The following is a 22304-nucleotide window of genomic DNA, read 5'->3' as shown; positions in this document are numbered from 1 at the left end:
TGACTGACAATGGAGAACATTGATCAAGGAAAAAGATGTCTTTGAGTTTTACCTCCCACCACCAAAACCAACACTCAAAGAACATATTAAATAACAAGGGGCATAGATTTTCTATTCCACCAATGCCTCCAGAAAATAAAACTGATCTCACCTATGAACTCTCTCCCTCTCAAAAATATAGAAAATGAGATTTGAGGTTTCCCTTATTTTGTCTGTTTATATAAAGTTGAACCAAACCGCCAGAAAATCATTTAAAAAATTATTTGTGGATCTAGTATGTATGAATTCTAGTACAATGTGAAAATGTTTTAATGTGGACAAAACTCTCATTTGAAGGAGACACTCCAGAATCAGAACACGGTAGATGATGAGGAAGAAGCTGTCACAGCCCATCAGTTACTCAGATCTATTGGACACAAAAACTGAACGGAAAATCTAGGCCCACAAAATCCTGTACTTGTCTGCACTCACAGAAACAATTCACAAACCCAGACTTTTCAGGAACTTTAATCAAGTGCTATTTTAAAGAAATAATATTGTATTTGACAGATTTTTAAAAAATCCTTTAAAGGAATTATGTAAGATGACTGTATTCTTAGGCATTCACTTAATTGAAACGAAATCAGTCTGTGAATAAATTCAGTATCTCCCTGATACTATTTTGCAAGGCAAAACATTTTACTACTACGCAATTCCAGCAAACTGGCAGCTTCATCTAGGTCTGAAAAGCCAGAACATACTTCTGAGAGCACAGACTTGATTTATTGGTGCAGTAAATCAAATTTCTTCTAAAGTAATGCTATTCTATAGAGCTTTATAAGAAGGGGTTAATTTTGCTTTTGGGATACACGTATGCCCAACTAAACTAATAACATTAAATGCATTTTAGAAATCTAATAACTATGTTCCTGCGAAAAATGCAAAAGCAGCCTCTCTTTTGATGGTGGCCATAAACAGGTTTTTAAGAGATAAGTAAAAGAAAAAAATAATAACTGCACTTACAGCACATTTGTAAAACACCCCAACACTCATATTTCAAAGGATAATTTCAACATGCTGAAACTGCAATTTAAAAAATGAACTTTACAACTCAATAACTTAGAGAAAAGATACTATTTGAGTATTTTCATTACAAGTAGAATCTCTTGCAATTTCACTTAGAAGTCTTTCATTCATATCAAACATTCATATCAAAACTTGCTTAGGTATCATCACATCTGAGTAGTTATTTGATTACTCCCTGTGTTATATTTACTTGCATCATCTCTGTAATGTGCTTTTATGGAACAGAGATGAGAAAAAAGCTCTGTGGTGAAATGATGATTCTTGTGCAAGAAAACCCAATTATTTGCCTGCTTGTAGCTGATACTACACGAACAATCTGTTCCTCAGTGGCTATAAGGAGTTTCAGTGGAGGTGAAAATCTTCCACTCTGCAATCTAGAAACAGCCCCACTGCTGACCCAGTGGACCTGAACACACTGAACTGTTCCATCAGAGACCTGGAACACACTCAGCTTTCATTTTTCCACTTAATAATTTTAGTGTCACCAGCACTATTTTTCTGTAAAAGATATCTTCAAAAATACTAGGCTCAGGAATATAACAGCATTCCAGGCACTTCTGATCCACCTCATGGCTCATTCTTTTTTCAGCTTCAGGTAAATTCAGGCCACCCACCAAATGCTAAAGTAAACCATAAACACTAAAAGAGGAGGAGAGAGAAATAATGAAAGGAGAACTGCACAACTGAAACAAGAAATATGTAAGAAAAGAAATCCAAAGTCTTAGTTTCTTTACATCCCGCCTCCTCTCTGCCCAGCCTTTCATTTCTTTGTTGCATCTCTCCACTGTTCAGCTGCATCAATGGAGAAAACACTCAGCTCTCCAGTACAGTAGTGGGGTATTCAGAAGTAAGAGGTTACTACTGTCAAATTACCTTTCAAGTTATATCTAAAGATATAATTAAACCAATTATAATGGGCTAAGCAAGCATAAATTAGTTTGTAAGGAAGCAGGTTTGAGGATGTAATTCTACCAACTGAAGATTTTGGGGGATTCTTTGTATTTCATATTGAAATCACCAGCATTGGGTTTCACTTAAAGCATCTGAAAACCAACAGCATTATCTTCATGTATTAATAATCACGTTAATTAGCACATCAACACGGTAAAACCTTCCTAATGTAAAATCCAAAACTTGACAGAAACGTGTCAATGCACTACGTATCTTAAACAATTAAACCAAGCAAACTCTATAGAAATGCAATTAAATGATGTGGGTGGGTTGGAGAATCATACCTAGGAAAGCAGATGGTGAAACTGTGCCGTTGCTCCGTGACACCATGACGCTGATCCCAGTCTCAACAAATGGCACCGAGAAGTCGACGACCTCAGAGCGCTCCTCGTTAATGGTGAGGGACCCCACGGCCATCACTGCCCGGTGATACACCACCTGATCCACACAGAGAACACACCACCAACGTCACTCAGCACAGAACACCTCGGTTCTCCAAAACAACTCAGCCCAAATGTTGCTAACAGAACTTACTTCACCAATCATCCCATTCCACACATTATTGACTTTTTTGCCGTGTTTCCCGTTGGTCACCAAATACAGGTCATATGTGAACTTGACAGTTTTAGACAACTTCTTCAAGATATCGATGCAGAATCCTTTGCAGCACTTCTTCACGTTAGTTCCCTCATTAGTTTTGTTGCTGTCAACAGAGAAGAGACACATAAGTATTCCTGCTAGGAAAAACAGAAGCACCACAACAGCAGGATTCAGCATGCTGTGAAACAACATTTTGTCATACTTGTGAGTGGACATGTTTTTCTGAGTCAACAGAGAAATAATCCACAGGATGCTTTTATAAATATATGGTGTTTGCAGCTTTTACTAATCATAATGTAGCTGCTTGATGAGACAGAGATAATGTTACCTTGTATGACATGATTGTTGCTGCACTATCTAGCCTGACACACTGCACTTCTCCATCAAGCCATAGTCTCCTTTTACTAATCTCTCTCTTAGGATTAGATTAATCATTTATTACTTTTACTCTCAAGACATCAGACTACATGTCATTTAGTAATTAAAGCACATGTAAGCTATAAAAAGGCACAGCAGTTCACTGTACTGAAAGTGGATGCATCTTCTCAAAGTGCACTTTTTCCTGCACTTCGAGAAGGTGAATTTCAGGCCACCTTTGAGTGCAATGATGTAGCCTTTCCCTCTCCCTTTTTTTTCTGAAATGCTCATTTTGTGACCCCTAGAGCATTTTAGTATAAGCATCTTCAGAAGTCAAGGCAGTATTTTACCACCTTCGAAAGAATTCAAAATTAAAATAAAACTAGTTTAGAACCTGACTAAGTACAGTTATGTCAGACAAAAAAAAATTCTCTGGACTTGAGGAAGCATGTGTACAATCATTTAGCAGCCTCTGGGAATCCTGAGAAACATGCATCATATTCCCTGACACCTGCTCAGTAAAAACCTGCTGTTATTATATTCAGTTCATAAATACGCAGAGCAAAGCACAGAACAGGTGAAACACCCCTGATAAATGCTCAGTGAAACCTTCTCCACTGATTTCTAATGACTGCTCCAAAGTTATGGAGCGATAAAAGCAGGGAACTTGTCTCTCAGTGGTAAGTCACAGTGGTATTTTATGCTGGAGTAGTTTATCCTCTCCCACATTTCAGCATAAACAGATTTTCATTGGGAGACATTCTCGAATTGTTAAAGACTAATGAAAACAGGCGTATCTCAACATAACTGGAAACAATTGGAAGAGGACTCATTAAAACAGCCCCATTCTAGAACACAGTCTTCTTTCATATGTCTGAAAAGGGCTAATTCTCGTTGACTTTGAATTTACTATAAACTTACTATCTTCTTGTTAATTCAATGTGACTTGCACATGTATAACCAGAACCTTTCTACTTTTTAAAAAGGAAGATGTGCAAACAAGAGCACACCATGTGGGAAAGGGAAAAAAGCAAGAGGACATGAAACACTGAAGGAATAGCAAAGACAGGAAGCAAGAGAAAAAGAGCAGCAAATTATCAGAGAACAATTATACAGTGAAAGAAGGAAAGAAAACAATTAATGAGAAACTAGGGGAAATGTATTTTGCGCTCAGGAAAAAGAAATGCCAGGCATTTACTCACTTCAGCCTGACAAATTTTCGGCACGGCACGGTGTTTTTTTGGCAACTCTCCATCAAAGGATCCACGTCCTCCACGATGACAAAGGGAGCCTCCTCCAGGGTGACAATGCTCAGGTGGTTGTCGTCGGGGTCGCTGTCAGCGAAGGAGCTGTACCTCGGCCACACCGAGTACTTCAGGCTCAGGGAGTTGTTCTCCCACTTCCCCACCTGCAAGGCCAAGATTCACAGGCTGCTGAAGCTGCTTGCTTGGTGTTTGAAAAATGGGGTCAAATATTAAACGTGCTGGGATGCAGGCACAAGAAATTACACTGCCAGGACAGCTGCTTTGGGGGTTTTTTTAGCTCAAAATTAATTTAGAACTTCTTACTAATTTCATGAAGCGAGAAAATGCACTGTGGCAAAGACAAATAAAGTAACATTATTTTAAGATAACTGTTTTATAAAGACTGGATGTCATCAGTTAACACTACTTATCACCTGGTTAAAGGTGCACTGAAATTTGATATGCATCGTTTCCATTTGAGCCAGAACAGCAAAACAGATGCTCCCTCTGTAATCAGGACCCTTTTGAAGTAATAAGGAAAAAGTTCTCAACAAAGCCCTCCCCAAAAAAACAAACCCTAATCTCCCCACACACATATCTGACTGATAACCAAAATATCATAATGCCATTCCTGTATCTTCCCAAAAGAGAAGACTCTTCTATACTTAGAGCTTGAAAAAACATTGTGAAAGTCTTTTTTCCAGGTTTTCATTGCACCTGAGCCAGGCCAAACCACGCTTGTAGTAAGACGCTCTATTAGAAATAGTTCTTATTAGAAATGATGTGTTTTATTCTGCTTTAGGTAATGCCAGTTGTTGGGCAGGTTTAAGAAAGCATATCCCACTTTACATTAAAATTTCCTGTTTATTTACTATTATAAATTACCCCTTCTAAATTAACCTATGTTTCTTTCTACTTCCAGATCACCAGAAAGGAGTGTACAGTTCAAATATTTTTAAAAGTCTAGCATTTTCTTGCTCAAATTGTGTTTTAACTACTTCTTATCCATAAATATAATTACATGTTTTATCAGATGACAGATAATATAAATGAGCTCGCAATCCACATAATTTATAACCTAATGCATTTTAATAATTCTTGAGTTGCTTAAGCTAAACAAATAACAACATAATCATGAGACTGTTAAAACATTTCTTTTGGAAGGAAAATGGTGGGAACTGACAGCACAATGAGAGACTCAGGCCCTAAAAAAAAAAAAAAATTAAAAAATAAAAATCACCTACCGCCTGTCTTTAAAGACTAGAAAATGAATCATAAAAATTCCCAAAGAACATGATTTATATCTATTCCTATTTAGGGATGCATATAAGCACATGACCTTTGCAGTTTCCTTTCCATCCTGTTTATAAGTCAAGATGTTTTGCTAAACTTCAATGTAGGAGGCATAAAATGCCAAATCCCTACACACTTAAATCAGGAAATCCAAAATATCTCAAGGGAATTAGGAATTCTCACTTAAATCAATGGGAATTGATTGTAGGATATATGTACAATGCTAGTATTAAATCTAACCAAAACACAGTGGATGAAGCCTTTGTGAGACAAACTATTTCAGACACAGGGAAACAACCTCTTGTTTCTATCCATTTAACTCTGCATGAGGCAGAGTTATTGTAAAAATAGTTTAATCATCAATCTATAGTATATATAATGGCAGTCACAGCAGTGTGTGCTGATTTATGTGAGCTTACACGGTGTCACTCATAGCCCTAAATACTCCATGGCCATCTGGGATGGGGAGAATTCCAGCCAGAGCAGTGCTTCAGTCAAACAGCAAACGTGCCAAGGAATACAAGGGATTTCAGAGGTGGAAAATGTGCCTGTTCCAACCATCAAGAAACGAAACATGATGGCATTTGTGTGGTCAGGGCTACAGTCACCTGCCTTCCTAAACCCCTCAATCCAGGAGCTGTGAGGGGGCAGATCCGCCTGATCCTGAAGCACATCCCTCTGCCAGCCACCCCCTGAGCCTGCACTACTGTCACACAGACAGCAGGAACACAGCCTGCCCACCACAGTGAGGTCACCTGATCCTACCAAAAACATAACCACTGCTTGGGTGCTGTTAGAAGAAAAACTATGATACTCCTTCATACTTCAACTGGAGTAACTCCTTTTTATTGTTCTGAGGAGAATATAATGATATTTTTAAACAGTTGGATTTGGGGAAATGCTGATTTCTTTTGAGAGTTGTATGTATAAGAGTGGGGAAGGCAAAACTCTGGTAAGAAAGATTTTGAAGTAATAAACACGGCAGTGTGCATTTCTAAACCAAACATTTTTTTTTAAAAAAGAGAATTCAAGCTGAGGAAAACACACAAAAAATGCTGCAGAAATGCTCCATTACAGAACTGTCCAAAACTGCATGCAAATACTTTTACTGTACTGTATGGAAATGCCACAAAACATCCAGAGATTTATAAAAAATTTCTGTCATGCCTAGTTACACTGATGATGATGTGGCCTCGATCTCAGAGAAACATAGAAAATGGCCCTCACTTGGAAAAAAGGGCAACAAAATCATTTTGGGGGCAAATCCTGGCCTAAACCATAAAAATCCTTATCATGGCCAAAAGAGTGTGACTTTCATAAAAAATGCATTTTCAATAGTGAATCAAATCCTTGATTCACTACTGTAGGTGCAGAACTCAGCTTCAAAGTACAGACATGCAATGGTACATATACCATTGTATTTCTTTTGAACTTGTACTTTCCTATTTTCTCCACCTTCACATGCATGGAATATTCCCTATGGTTTAATCTCTACAGGATACAGGAAGGGAAGGAGAAAATAGCTGAAAGCATGGAAGAGCTTGTTTGAAGTCAGACTGAATTAGCAAACACAGGGTCCTCACCTCACCCACCGCTGCCTAAAGCACCTTACATCTGACTGCAGGGCACACGTGCTCTCACCCCCTCATCCAGGCCTCTTTTATCTTTTGAAGATTGCAGCCAAGGAGGGTGATAATGAAGAATTTGGTGTGTGTCTGTGTAGCAGTTAGATAAACACAGTTATGCAAAGACAGCACCTCAGAGTCCCCTCTCCTGCTCCACCCTAAAGCAGTGTCTAAACAATATAAGGATGATTGACATAATCCTATTCACACACCTTCACAGAGACCATCAAGCCAGAGAAAATGAGCAAGGCCAGATCCTGAGAAGAGCTTCCTTGTGGGCCAATGTTGGCATGAAAAGGATGTCTGTCACACCGGCGTATCTCACCAAAAACAAACAAATAACCCGGTCCTGTCACCCTCCTCCCAGCAGATGGGAGCTGTACTCAATGCACAGTCATCACCCCTTTGTAAGAAAGAATGTTACATGACAACATGGATACTAAGTGCACTCCCAGGACTACTCAGCCAAACCTTTGAAAAGAGAAAGATTTTCAGGGATGTTCCTCTTGCATTAAACACACACATAGATTGCAAACATGCTGTTTGAGCTGCCCCAGTTAAGAAAATAATGCTGAGCAAAAGCAAAAATCGAACTCTTCTTGCTTTATTGAAAAACTATTTACTACTATTTTTTTCATCACACTTTTCCACTTAAAAGGAAGAGCTACTTTGGCAAGGTTTAAGTCAATAACTAAAAAGCATAGAGTTTGTCAGGTTAGCAATAACAGCTGCAGTACAAAGCACAAGAGCAAAACCCTTCCTCCAGAAACAGCACCTGCTGGACACCTGCTGCTGCAAACTTTTGTGTCACTTCATGTTTCTGAAGGTCCTTCTATGACAATGGCCCTCTAAATTTAAAAGACAAAATATGGTGTGAGCAATTTCATGTCTTATTAATAAGAAGTGTTTTACAGTCCTACGTGGTTTGAAGACCTCCATTTAAAGACCTTGAAGTTTTCAAAGTTTGCTGCAAAATCTCACATGAGCTGTGCAAATGTCCCACTCTTCCCTCATGGCTGCTTCTGACACCATCAGGAGGACACCAGTCCTGCAACTGGGAAGGCCCAAAGGAAAACACAGGACCCACAGAGATTATACATGAACAGGAGGATAAAAAGAAAAGCTACCACCTCCTGCAGCCTCATTTTTCAATAGAGAATTATTAATTAGCACTCACCAAATCCTCAGTGGCTGGCATAGTTTTGGTTCTGCAAAATGTCCCAGATAACTCTGCACAGCACAAGAGTTCAAACACATGCCAGAGAAGCCATTTTATGAGTTGATTACGCCATTAGAAAAGAGTTAATCAAATTGACAGCCCCTTCCTCCACCTCCCAGCAAGGAAAGACTTTTTGTTACCTCTGCAGTCAGTACAGATCTTACAACTCTCCAGAAGTGTCCAGTCAGCTGTACCTTTACCTCCAGAGATAAAGAGCTAGCCTGAAAGTCTTCCTATTCCTTCATCTCCTCTCTAATACATAGATGTAAAGAGCAGGAGCAAAGCACACCACCCATGCTTTCCATGGGAGCTGCAATTCCTTTATGGCAGCAAAGAGATGGGGACCATCCTCCTTGGGAATACAGGATTTAAGAAATGCTGCACAGTAATTGGTGCAATTCAAACAACTCAGCCCAGTAAAGGTCAAAGGAAAGGCCTTTGGGCTAAGCAAAAGCTCACTGATACAGAAACAATATGCAATTCTCAGCCGACAATAAGTGTCAGGACAGGCATATTTACAGGAAGACTAAATACACCAAGCAACAAGGACAGAACAGAGAAAATGACAACCCAACAGATGTTAAAGAGCACACTGCTGCTTCTGCTGTGGGCAAAGAATATATCATGTTACGCCACAGAGCCACCGACAGAAGATACACCCGCAAATAGAGGATTAGCTCATGCAGTTTCAGCTGTTCTACTTAAAATACATGCATCCCTTCACAACTTTCAGGGAATGTCTATCATGAGACACCAGGATCCTTCAGCTATCACAACCCCTGCTCTAAATCGAGATTTCACAAGGAATCACCCTGTACCATCTCAATGACTTTTTATCACCACAGGGCTCTGACAAAGAGCTCTGTCAGAAATCTGACCGAGTGTTATTATGTTCTCAGTTCTCGCCCAGGGAAGTCAGCTCCACCATTAGAGACAGGAGCTGCCTTTTCTCAGCTACGTGCTGGTGGATGTCAGGAGCCAGATGGAGCTCTCAGTGAAGACCTTGGTTCATTTATTCCAGGCAGGAACCGCGCACCCTCTGCCCACTCATTCCTACTTAGATACAAATGTGTACAACCCCACACAGAGCTCGTAAATCTGGCATATGTTAGTTAATCAGAGCAAAATTAAGTTCTATATTAAATCCTGCGTTAATAGAAAGTTAAAGATGACAGGCTATGTTTAGAATACACCTGGATGTAAGTACTGGCTCTTGCAGTGGTGTTTCAGTAGCAATTGTGTCATGTAGTACACAAATTCACCCACAATACAGGCCACCGTGGTAATTTTATCTGCATCTACCTAGGAGCAGCAGTAAAAATTGATTTTACCCCAGAACTCATCTTTACACATGGAATACACCCATCTTTAAATTCTACACAGTCCTTCACACTTCACCTAAAATATATGATATGCACTGCTAATGAAACCACCTATTTTTCGCCACTGCTAATTATATTCTAGGATATGATTTTAATATCAGATTGATTGATTTTATTTCCACATCAGAAAAAAAAAGAAAGACAGAGTAGCAGACTGTGAATTTGGCAACTCAGCGAAGTTGATACCCAGGTCACACCACACTAAGGTAACATTAACAGGAGAGCTGCAGCTGGGTCTGCTGGACCTCTGAGGGTTATTTAGCACTAGCACAGGGTTCCTGCAGCACTTTGGTGATATTTGGGCAACACTGTTAACTCTGGCAAATTTATCAAGTTTCGCTGAAACAAGCACATTAAACTTGTCTTTTTAAAAATCTCTTGCCTGAGAACAGCATCCCCTTTGCCTGTCAAGATTAGTAGCAAGAATATGAATGTTGGTGTCAGAAGTTTGAGCAGTTGCCTTAGGATCTGTCAAAATATCTTGCTGGATGCCTGCAAAACATGCCCAAAAATGTGATTTTCAGTCTTCAAACTATTATCATCCAACCAGCTTTTTTCAGCATCTGATATGGGACAAATCCCTCATTCAACCTCATTTACATGTGAAGTTACCATCTCAAAATTTCAATACTGAGTCACTTATAAAGGAAAAGGAACTTATTTCCCAAAGGGTAATATGTATGCTCTTCAACTATGGTTGAAAGAATTTTCAATAACCTCAAGTCTTGAGTCAAGTATATCAGTTTTGATACCAAGGAAAAATTGTATTTGAGTCAAATCAGATTAAAAACCAAGTTGAGTTCAAATAATACATCTTGGATTTTCAGTAGAGTATCTAGTAAAAAAACTTTCATAAAAACCCCAATTACTCTTTCTACATAAATAATAAAGTAGCTGCTCACAATTTCTATGTACATTAGTTACATTATGAAGATTAACAGACTGTTGCATTGTCAGTTTTTCACATGAGAAAATAATTTAATTAGATTCTGGGACTCGATGTTTTCCGTATAGGTTTAAGGATATTTAATAAAACTTCAATAAAACAATTCGGTGATACTCATTGCCATACTGTAATAGGAAGAAAAAGCATGTGCCTGGCTGGAAACTTAGAACAGGAAATGTTAGATCTCAGATGAGTAGCTTTGACAGTTTTGAAATCGAGAAAAACAGCTCAAGGAAAAAGGAATAAGAGGAAAAATTTGGCTAGAAGACTAAGAAATGTGGGATAAAAAGTGCAACTTGAAGAGAACGCAGAGACAACCCCAAAGAGATGTTCAAATTAAGCAGGGGGTAGGGAAGGGCTTCTGAAGTCTCTAAGCCAAAGGAACTGTTCAGTGACGCTCTGCTGATAAAGATGGGGGGTGTTCCGACATAGCTGAGAGCTACACCCAGCTCACCAGGAAAATTGATTAGCCAGTTTATTTGTCTTCATCCACAGAGGCAGGGATCAGCCCGTGGTCAGAAGAATAATTCTGGTGGTGACAGCCTGTTCTTGGCCGCCTTTTCCTTCTCCCCTCTGACATAATTAAACCTGGCCCCCTTCCCACAGCCCAGCACTGGAGCAGCAGGCACAAGAGCTGACACGGGGCTGGCTGTCCCTGCCCAGCACCTCACCTGGCTTGCCACCAACAGGGCTCTAAAGCAGGGGACAGAGAGGAGCAGAAGCATCCATTTTTTTTCTGGGCAGGAGCCTCCTTCAGTCCCACTTTTCTTCCTCCTAAAAGCCCCTCAAACACAACAACGAGCAGGGAGGGATTTACCCGATGGAAAACTGCACAGACAAACATAAGGCTCAGCCTACAGTGTGTTTCAGCCCAGCAGAGCAGGTGGGGTGGGCACTGCTGCCACACAACACGGTAGGCACACCAAAACGTGCCCCAAGTCCTCATTCTCTGATAGAGAAGTCACTGCAAGGTTAAAACAGGCTCAAGTTATTTCTTAAAAATAATGTTGGTTCATACACCCTCTATTTCTTTGCTGCTGTTAGCTCATTTTTCAAAAACATCACACCCATCTCTCCTTGTCCTTTGAATGGCCTCTTTAGAGAAGTTTCAAGGTACAAAATGTATGAAATTATTTTAACATAAGCATTGTTGGTTGCCTCTTTAAGCATTTTCTGCCTTTGGCGCCTCATACTAATAATATTCTCCAAAGAAGTACAATAATTTTTCCAGAACATTATATATGATATGCAGAACGTTGAAGAATTTTAAAATAGGGTAAGAAATTTTCATAATGGTTAGCGAGCAAAAGATTCCTCCAAAGATTCAAATTGACACATTTGGAAAGGATTAAATTTATCCAGAGAATTAAATTTGCATCAAATGAACATAAAGAAACACACAGCATAATCTAGGACTACTCTCTGGTTTTGCATGAGTAGCATATTTATTGAGATGTCCTTCAGTAATTCTGATTTTGTCATTATTATTCATCATCATGAAGAATCTGGTAGTCTTACAAACTGGAGTTTTAAGTTGATTTTATGGATTCCTAAAACTATAAGAAAAAGAATTCATAAATTTCAGCAGCAATTTAGATAAGGCAGAGTCATGCTTCATGAATTTGAAATAAAACTGAAGGGTGACAGTGATGTATGTTTACCTACAGTCTCATATTACAAGCAGTTTCTAAGGTTCCCTGTTTTTAAACCACAGATATCTTACAAACCTCAGAGCCAAAACAATCACAGGCTGAGATTGGAGTTTTAAAGAAAAGATGCTCATGATGAACTTTTTAAATTACTATTTGCATATACGATTAGCCCTGATATTAAGTCACTTTTAGTCTATATAGAGGTCTATGGAGACCACTTGTCTACCTGAAGTAGTCAAGATTACATATTTTTCAGGCAAACCTTGTTGGGATTATCCTCCAATTCGGCAGGAACTTCACAGTTTAACAAAAAAAAAGTGTGCTTTTATTTAAATATGTCAAAAAAAAAATACAAAATCAAGCAAATGAAAGGACTGGAATTGTCAAGATATAAAAATCCATCCAAACTTAAGTAGCCGAGGACCAAGTTTTTGGAGATTTTTCAGTGATTCATTTTATTTTACTAAATTGCAAGAAGAAATGGAAATGCAGGGTGTGTTTCACTCCTTGGATATATGCAGAACCAGGTAAAATTATCCCTTCTGAACTGTTGTGACAAACCCTCTAGAGCAGAATATCAGCAGTGACATGCAGGACATTAATTATTCTGCCTGCTCATCATCACCAGGGCTCTCCCAAGTCTCTCCCACCCCTCAGATCCTGTTCCCAGGGCAGGACTCACCTTCTCCCACTCCCGCTCGTTGTTCAGCACTATCACCACCAGCCTGGGGTGTGCCTGGTAACCATCGGCCGTGAAGGACAAATCTCTGCCTTCCCAAGTCACATTCATCATAAACCTGGAAGGCAAGGAAAAAAAAGAGTTCCTTGAGAAATTAATGAGCTGTCCAGCAGTTAATAAGCAGCCAGTTCAGTCATCAGAACCACTGATTAAACACACGCACCAAATCCTGCCAATGCTGACAAGAGCCTGCACTTGCAGCACAGGAGTCAGAGCATTTCAAGGCCCTTCATAGCACAGAACAAAGCAAAACACTGGTTTTGTATGAATTTTAATGCAGATATAATTTTTAAAGCAGCTTCCTCATTATATATGACCTGTACACACCATGAATAATCTTTCTGGCACTTTGTACCATCTCACTAGTTTTTCAGGACCATTTTAAACATATCTACATCAGCTCTGTATGTATTATATTATTGTCTCTCTAGAGTGATACTCAGAACAAAGTGCACCTGGTCTATCTGCTCCTGTTCAGACCTCCAAGAGTCCTGTCAGCCCTTCCCAACACTATGCTGTTGTGACATGTGGATAAATTCCACCAAGGCCAAAACCAGACATGAAAGCTTTGAAGGGGTTTATAACATCTCAGTTCAGTAATATCAAAAGAGAAAGCATATATGCTTTAAACTTTTTTGTATTTAGGTTCATTTTCAATGGTTTTCAAAAGATATATAGATTAATATAAATTAATTTAAAAAAACCCAGATGGACCCAGATTAAAATGTACAAGAAGGAGAACTTTTAAATTGTGTTGAAAAAAATCAAAACTCCACACTGCCAATGTGAGCCTGACAGAGCTAACCCCTAGGTAAGAGGTAAAACTGCAACTCAAAGTCTTGGTGATACACCAGCACTTCCAGAAGATTATGTGCCCTCCAGCCCATGCCATGTCCCTGGTCTGTAGTTAATCACATTGAATTGCACTGGATTAAATTGCAGTGTATTTCACTGAAAGAAATTCAGCCCAAGACTAATGCAGAAAGAAGTGCAGACATCCATCCCACAGACAGAAGTGTTTTAAAGGGCAGAAAGTTACTTTAGCTATTCTTCACACATTACTGACTAATGTTTTACCCCCAAGAAATGATATGGGTTTACATGTTTGTATGGGTTTGGAGGTTTTTTGGTTGGTTGTTAGGGTTGTTTTTTTAGCAGCAGTAGTAGGATGGTCTCCTGGTGAATGTGATATAGACAAAATTATTCAGCTCCAGATTCAAAGGAGAAGGCTTTGTATTGACGCAGCTGCCTGAAAATCCCAATAGCAGAAGCACACTAAATAAACATTTATAGACCCAGAAGAAATAGTGGCATTGTATCATAACAGTCAATAATTAAATGCGCACTGCCCTGAACAGCCATCTTAACATCATTCAGCACCAGTTTGACAGCAATTTGTAAATTCTCCCATCGTAATAACTCATATTTTGTGACAGACTTTCAGCGTGAAAATTTTCCCCTTGGCAGAACTTTGCTGTTCAGCTGAACTAATTTCCCATATATTCCATTTTTCATCCAGCAGTGAAAGAGCTTGTTTGGGAACAAAAGGCTTGTTTGCCACCTCGAGAGGCAACAAACCACCAAACAGAATTCACTTGTGCACACATGTAAGGAACCAGCACAACATTCACTTGCTGCTGAAAATCAAATGCTTTGTGACTCAGGGAATGAAGTACCCAGGAAGTGACCACAGGGGGGAAACGAGGATGTGCTGTAAAAACACACAATACTTGTATCTGCACTTCTGCACCCTCCTTCAGAGGCTCCCTCCCAATTCACACAAGTGAAATAACACCCCTCACAACGTACACATCATCTGACAGGGCCAGGCAGAAACCACCTCATGCCAATAAACCTGAAAGCCAAGCACTTTGTCCCCTCCTAAGGGCTGGACCCCAAACACACACCCTGTACTACATCAGGTTTTTGTGTCCACTTGGCTTTTTAACCACATATTGCTGACTGGACTTGATTTGAGGTCTTCCTTTATGTAATTTGGTAGGATAACCACCCCAGATTTCAACCACCACTCATCATGTTTTTGGATTAATATGCAAATGTCTTAACCAGTCAAGGGCCATCACAAGATGCAGTGCTGATGCTCAAGTGTTCAAAAAAAAAAAAAAAAAAAATATGAACCATAAATCTAAACTGAAAAACTGAACTCGGTGTACATTTTTAATCCATGTGAATTTACCAGCTATTTAGTACTGAAAGATATTTTGCAAGTTTTTTTTTTAAAAACTCCCTAATCTGTAAAAGTTTCTTAAAACTGTATTGTCTGATCTGCATACAAAGGTACCCATGAGTGATGCAGTCTGAGCTACCCCAGTTTCTCATACTGCAACAATGAAAAGGACTTCAAAGATATTCTTGTTTTGCCAAGCACATTCGTCTGTACAAAATTCATCAGCTGCCCATGTTCTTCAGAAACAAATGCCTGCAACCTACATTCCCTTTTGAATTGTCATTTTTCCTCTGCAAAGGACAGAAGCCCTGCTCTGCTTTCACTGGCCAAAATCTCAAACCACTTATCCCTCCAAAAAACAACTGTGTGCTTTTCTGCTCCTAGTTGGGAAGAGTACGGTAAGGAAAGCATTTATAATATGTTATTCTTACAGAGTTTTAAGTTTATCCAAGATTAATTCTGTGCCAGATGTCTTTGGCTTCTGAACTGGACAAAATGCATTCCTGAAGTAGCTTTGGAAATGCATATTCCTGTTCTTAACTAAATGATGTTCTTGGTTATTTGAGCTTATTACTTTAAGGGGGCAATTCAGCACACACCTTGGATTAGTAGTTAATCTGCTTTCATACCTCATTAATGCTGCAGCCTTTCAAAGACATGATAGCAGGAGGCCTTGTGATGGTATTATGACACTGAAGTCTTAATTAACTTTTGCAAACTGAAATTTGTAAGATTCCCCAGGTGATACATGATTCAAAATGGTAACTTTTTTTTTTTGGACAGAAGTGAAGCTCTTCTCACAGCAAATACAAAACAGGTTTTTTATCATGCAAAGAACCAAACCTTTACTATTTATTTAAAAATACTTTTAACATTTACACAATCCTTTTTTGCTTGTCATTTTCCCCAACACAACTGAAGTGTTGAGACACGACAGCAGAACACTCTTGCTGTTGAATTTACTTCTCTTAAGGTTTCCAACTTTATTTTTATAGACTCAGAAATATCAAGTAGTTCACATAAAGCTTCAGAATAATGCCAAAACTGTGCAATATTTATCTCTGTCAAAATTCTAACCCTATCCACAAAAACAGAACATATTGAACAAGGTGGGTTTTCCTACCCTGTAAATACTATACCACAATTTCATTGACTCCAATTTCTATTAATAAATGGGCAAAGACTTTGCCAAAAGGAAGAGACCTCAGTTTTTAGAAGACCATTTCCTAGGATATGATATTGCTGATACAGAGTCACCTTTCTGGCCTCCTTACAGAAGACATGGACCTTCTTGTCCATGGGGTGTTTGTTAAGGATTTCCTATCCTGTGTACAGTAGAAACCCCAGCAAAGCCACAACTGCTCCTGCAGCAGAGTCTTTCAGACTTTCTATTTCTTTGTTATACAACAGCAGACATGATTGCAGGCTGTTGCATTTCTTTTGAGGTTTAACAGACAGATGTACATTCAAGATACATTCCGGTAACGGGTGCAAGGATTTGAGAGCAAAAGCAAGAAGGTTTGGTGGATTCTGTGCTGGGCGTTATTTCAAACAAAACAAAAAAAATCCCAAACAACACGACACTATGTAAATTACAAATTATTATAAAGATCACTTTGTCTCAAGCAAAGATCAGCCCTAGCCCCAGCTTCATAAACAATCCCAGGAAACCAAAGCAAGTGCGATGTCACCTCTGGAGCCCCACTGGTGATGGTCCTCAGGACCTGGCTTCACCTCACCTGCTGTCTCTCTGGGATGCCAGGGAGGAGAACCCTCATAAAAATTCCCATGCTTGGTATTAGCCCACCCCCTGCGTCCCAGAAGACCCTGCAGGAATGGTTGGGCTCAGGAACTCAGCCAGCTCTGCAATAACAGGCTGGTTTATAATTAGTGTGAAATCCACCTAGTCTGCAGCTCCCAAACAGATTAGCAGCTGGGAAAAACATGATGGGTAAGGCAGAGGCATTAATGAAAACATGTCACTTCTAAGCTGCCTCCAAAAGAGAGAACTTAGTTACCAGATCTGTAAAATAAAGCACAGGGCCTGGCGGCTGCAGGGAACAGAAAGCCCACAGGACCCCTCACTGCCAGGAGTTCAGACCCACGTTTCCTGCCCTCATCCTGCAGCTCAGATGAGATAATCAACCCTGATAAACGCCCCAGGTGCCATCACTAGGGACTATCACTTTTTATTTAGTGCCTTCTTCACCATGGGGTAGTGCTTCAGATCTGAGACAACTGCAGGCAACGAGGAGAGAGGCAGCAGAGACTTGGGGAAACACATGTTCTGTAAAAGAAACTCTCCCCCTTCTCCCTCAAAGAAGGAATTTCCAAACTGAGATTTAAAGCAGATGAAATGCCTCAAAACCAACATGTTATCTGGCAATATTTCTCTTTTTTGCAAATAGTGTAAAAACCAGCCATTTTAATAATCTAGACAGCCAGCCTGTCTGGCCTTGGCATTCACTCAGCCTCATACCTAAAAAAGCAGAAGTGAATCCTAATTTTGTCTTTTCTTCTTTATCTTCTTGAGGCTCTGAACTGCTGAACTTCCTTACTACGATTCTACCGTGAAATTGGAATGATACTTATCAATAGAAAACCCAAGACACATTATTTATCGTTAAGAAACAGATTTCCTATGTAAAATTAAATCAAGACATGCTTAATGCAGAATATATAATATGTGGCCTGAAGTACATATAGAAATAACTCTGCAATAGAACACTATTAAACAACATAGATGCACTTTTTAAACTAATTCTATGTCTTAGGCTGCGCAGGAATTTTTTTCTAAATTCAAATCCTTTTAAGTGATGCAAAGAGTCTCTTCTTCCTCTTCATGCACCCTCCTCCTCCACTTCCCCCAGCCCTCACTCTCCTGAGTGTAACTCCACAACGGTCCCTTGCTTTGGAGCTGCATCTCCCTAGGCCTTGAGCCAGCACGGATGAGTAAAACTTTGGGAGCGATACGCTCAGTGGCTGTGAACAAGGAATGTCATGCCAGCTCCTCGTACCTCCTGCCAGCTGCTCCTTAAAGCATTAACTGCCACTGGGTCTGGGAAACTCGTTTTGCCCCAGTTCTGCCAGACAAGCCACAAAACTCTTGGGGAGCCCTTCTGAAAGGGGGGCAAGGGGAGGTAGCAAAATCATAAAGGATCCAGCTCCCTGGGAGGCTGCCACAGGCTGAAACACCAGAATGTTCAGTGAGTTAAAGTTATTGTTAGCAATAACATTTCTTAGAAATGATTGCATTTTGCTGCACCACCTCAGAAGCATCCCAAACTCTTCCCTGTGAAGTGTGTCTGGCTTCCTGCAAGGGGATGCTGTCTGCAGCAGCTACGTCTCCAAGAAGGTTCACTTATATTTTGAATTTTGATCCCTGCTTTCAGCTCTGAAGGCTGGCTCTGCTCAACTCCTAGAGACCATGCTCATTCTCCTTTTAAATTATTTTAATTATCATAATAAGGGGATAATGATTTAAAAGTCCCTAATCCAGCAACTGCTTGATACCCTCTGCTTCCTAAGCTGACCTAACCCGGGTGAAAATTTTAATGCAGATTTTCAATACTTTCTTGAAACACTTTGTCAATAAATCAGCATTGTGTCAGAGTCTCTTGGGTGGAAAGTTTTGCTCCACAACCCCTCTTTTGTTGCCAGTCAAGTTTGGACAAACATGACAACAGTTTCATCCATTCAGTTCCTGCTGTATTATGCAACTATATGGAAAATGCTGTCTGACTGTAGAAGAGGGTAATTACAGCACATGAATTCAAAGCAGTGCAAATATCTGGTTGTTAATGTTTAAGACCTGCTCATCAGCAGTAAATTAGACTTTGTGCATCCCTGCGTACCAATCCAATTGCTACAATACTACTGGGTCTCCTGATGAGAGAGAATCCCCCCGCAAACAAAGGAGCAAAGTGGGATCCTGCCACTGACAAAATTTTTTCTTGAGTATATTTTCTAATTCATTTTTTCATGTTGACAATAACAATTAATTAGAATCCAGGATGTCTGAAATTAGTTGTTAACATGAAATCTAGGACTGGCAGTTTGGTACATCATCCTCATTTGGATTTGTTTCCATAGAGCAGCATGCACGATAGCAAAGGAGAAGAACAAACAAATCTAGCAAAACTTGAAACTTCTTCCTGCTTTAAAGCTACCAAAAGTGAATTACTAAATTGAAAGTATGCTCAAATTAACTCTTTCCCTCCATGACACTTAAGCACCAGATCATCACCCTGTATACAGTGCACTCCCATGAGCACCCAGTGGCTCCAATAACATCTCAGTGGGATCACAAAACGGGAAAGACAAACAAAATATCCCAGAAAGACTTAGGTGGAAATAAATAACCATTTGTTTTTCTGCACAGCAAATATGCTACTGGTAAAAAAGCATTTTTCTTCATGTATAATTAAATATTTATGCACCTTCAATCATACAATAAAGAAGATGATACTTATTGTTCCTAAGTCCTCTGACTTAAATGAACAAATCCTCTATAAACTGGCTGTTGATCTGTATGCAGGAAAAGATTAAACAGATTTGCTGGATTATTCATCAAACCATTGTGTCCATTTAATGCCTGACTTTGCTCAAAAGAGGCAAATTTATCTGTCATGCTAAAAGCTGGAATCAAAATACTGAACTTGATGGATGACTAGAGGGACAGCAAAGCCATCACCCTGTGGACAGAATGCTGCTGTAGTTGTGCTGAATCCTAAGAGCAGCACAACAGCAAGAATAAGGAAATGAACCATGGGGTTGTCCATAGAATTGAGCAATGCTGGGCATTGCTTTGACATTTCAAAACACTCTCCTCACAGAGTCCCTTAGTGTTTAAAGCAGAGTCACTCCGGGCAGGATCAACTAAGCTGTTGTACCTGTCCCTTTGGACTTCCCGTTGCTCCTGCTCTCCCTGGCTCGGGGATGACAAATAAAGGAAACTGTGCTTGGGAAGGGCAGGATGTGACAGCCTGCCCAGAGGACTTGGGCCAGGTTTCTAGACCCACACCTTCACTGCTGAAAGATGGGCCTCCTAATCCTGCCTATTATTTGGCTGTATTTCGGAACTGAATGTAACTAAACATCAGCACCGTGTGTGGTAAACACCTGACTGCCTATGGACAGACACATCTTTTTGTTTTTTCAGGATAATGGCAACAGAGCAACAGCTTTGCCATCCTCATCCCTTCCTGTACGGATCAGTGTGGTTGGAAATGTTGCTGTGAAATCTATCTCCCAGGGTTGTGACTTTTATACACACCCTGAGTACTCTTCTAAACAAAGCAGCAGCATTTCAATTCAAAAGCAGCAGTGATAACTGTCAGGGTTATTGTGTTTTGCTGTTTGTTTGCTTGCATGTTTTCCTTTTTTTGAGAAAGAGCAAGCATTTGTTCAGCTGACATGGCATTAATGAGGTGCTAATTCTATTTATCCTGCTGCTCCAGTATTTCACACAATAGTGGTTTTCTGCCTTGGGAGATCCAGGTCTTACACAGATAGGAAAAGATGAACTGAATCAATACAGATAGAAATACACATATATATCCATGTTTTTAATGCATTGAAAATGAGCCCTGTATTTTATTATAAATCCTTTATTCACAGGGAAAAACTAGTTTTCCCATGTGTATCAGAAATGAACGTTGATCAAATCATTGCAAAAACTAAAGCAAACCTGATTTTCTTCTGGATCTAGAAAGCCAATAAAAGCATCTCAGAATTGCAGTGACAGAGGAAAGATAAATTGTGTGCTTCAAAACAAATATATCTTCAAACCAATTTAATACTCAAAGGATTTGAGAAAGAGGGAGGAGGAGCTTTCACTTCATGGCTTTCTTTACATAGAATTTCTTCATAAATGGAGATGAAAATTGCTATCTAGATGTGGGAAGTCGCACATAAAGCATTACCAATTTCCATTTACAAGCAAATTAGCAATTATGGCATAGTCTTAAAATACTATACTCGGTTCAAAGCTGAATTAGACTGTCATTACAAAGGAGGAGTCTAAAAATTCTGGTTTTCTGCTCCATTCTCCAGGTTTTTTTTGCTCAGGCATCACCTTACATAGCCTTTTCCCTGCTTTCTGAGTTCTCTGCCTCTGAGCTTGCAGGCTGTGTCCTCTCATTCAACCCTACTTCTCCAACACTGATTTTCTGCATGAACAGGGAGGCACAGTATAGCAGATCCCAGGTCCATAAGCTGTTTCCAATTACTTTGGCCCTTTCCATTGTGAGGATGCTCCAAAATCCTTTGTTCAAGTCAGCTTCTTAATACAGCACATATACACTTGCAGTTTAGAATACAAAGCTGCACAATCTGTGACCTGAAACTGCGAAGATTACACTTCAGAATAAAATCCCAGTTTAGGCATTGATTTGTCAGGTAAAGAAGAAACCCACAATTTAGTGATGGGGATAAGAAAGTACAATGAATTTATGTAATTCACCTTGGCATGGAGAGACTGGTCAGCTCCCAGAGATTACTTAGTACTGTAAATGCTTGCATACACTTGCCTTTCTTGCAGATTATATGTGACAAGAATAGTCTTGGGAAGTTATTACATAAGAAGTACTATTTAAAGTTTATTCATTTTAGTGTAATTCTGACATTTCTAGATTAGAAACAGCCTTCTTGTTCTTGTGGTGTTGGGGAAGCTCAAAGAATCTCCAATACCGAAAATCTATTCTCACTTCATAGCTCAGTTTTTCTCATCGGGAAGTGACTTGATTAACCAGAGTGCACTACTTCTCCTATTAATAATTTCTGTGTGCACCAGGCAGTGCACACTGCAGAATCTCCTGGTGAAGTCTGATCTCACTGCCCTAACACTCACAAGCCCTGTTCTCGTAGTCATGAAGATTTAATCACAGGATCACAGAATATGTGAGTTGGAAGGAAACAACAAGGATCATCCAGTCCAACTCCTGGCCCTGCACAGGACACCCCAAGAGTCACACAATGTGCCCAAGAGTAATGTCCAAATGCTTAATGAGAAAATAAAGATTGTTTGAAGAAAGACAGCTTGT

The 22304-nt window shown here is 39.7% G+C and overlaps 1 protein-coding gene across 3 annotated transcripts in view; it reads right to left on the bottom strand.

Annotated features, from left to right (window-relative positions):
• GRIN2A (glutamate ionotropic receptor NMDA type subunit 2A) overlaps positions 1-22304 on the bottom strand; it is a 173897-nt gene that overhangs the window by 53817 nt on the left and 97776 nt on the right. For all 3 annotated transcript variants that reach the window (XM_027654956.1, XM_027654957.1, XM_027654958.1), the window contains exons 5-8: positions 13017-13131; positions 4176-4381; positions 2551-2719; positions 2301-2454 (exon numbers count right to left, since the gene is read on the bottom strand). In XM_027654956.1, coding sequence (XP_027510757.1) covers positions 2301-2454; positions 2551-2719; positions 4176-4381; positions 13017-13131 — 644 coding nt within the window. The remainder of the gene's footprint in view (positions 1-2300; positions 2455-2550; positions 2720-4175; positions 4382-13016; positions 13132-22304) is intronic.

Source organism: Corapipo altera, unplaced genomic scaffold, assembly GCF_003945725.1.
Source record: "Corapipo altera isolate COAL_440 unplaced genomic scaffold, ASM394572v1 98, whole genome shotgun sequence".
Classification (NCBI taxonomy): Eukaryota; Metazoa; Chordata; class Aves; order Passeriformes; family Pipridae; genus Corapipo; species Corapipo altera.
The sequence above is the reverse complement of the archived record's forward strand: the minus strand, read 5'-3'. Positions and strand labels throughout refer to the sequence as shown.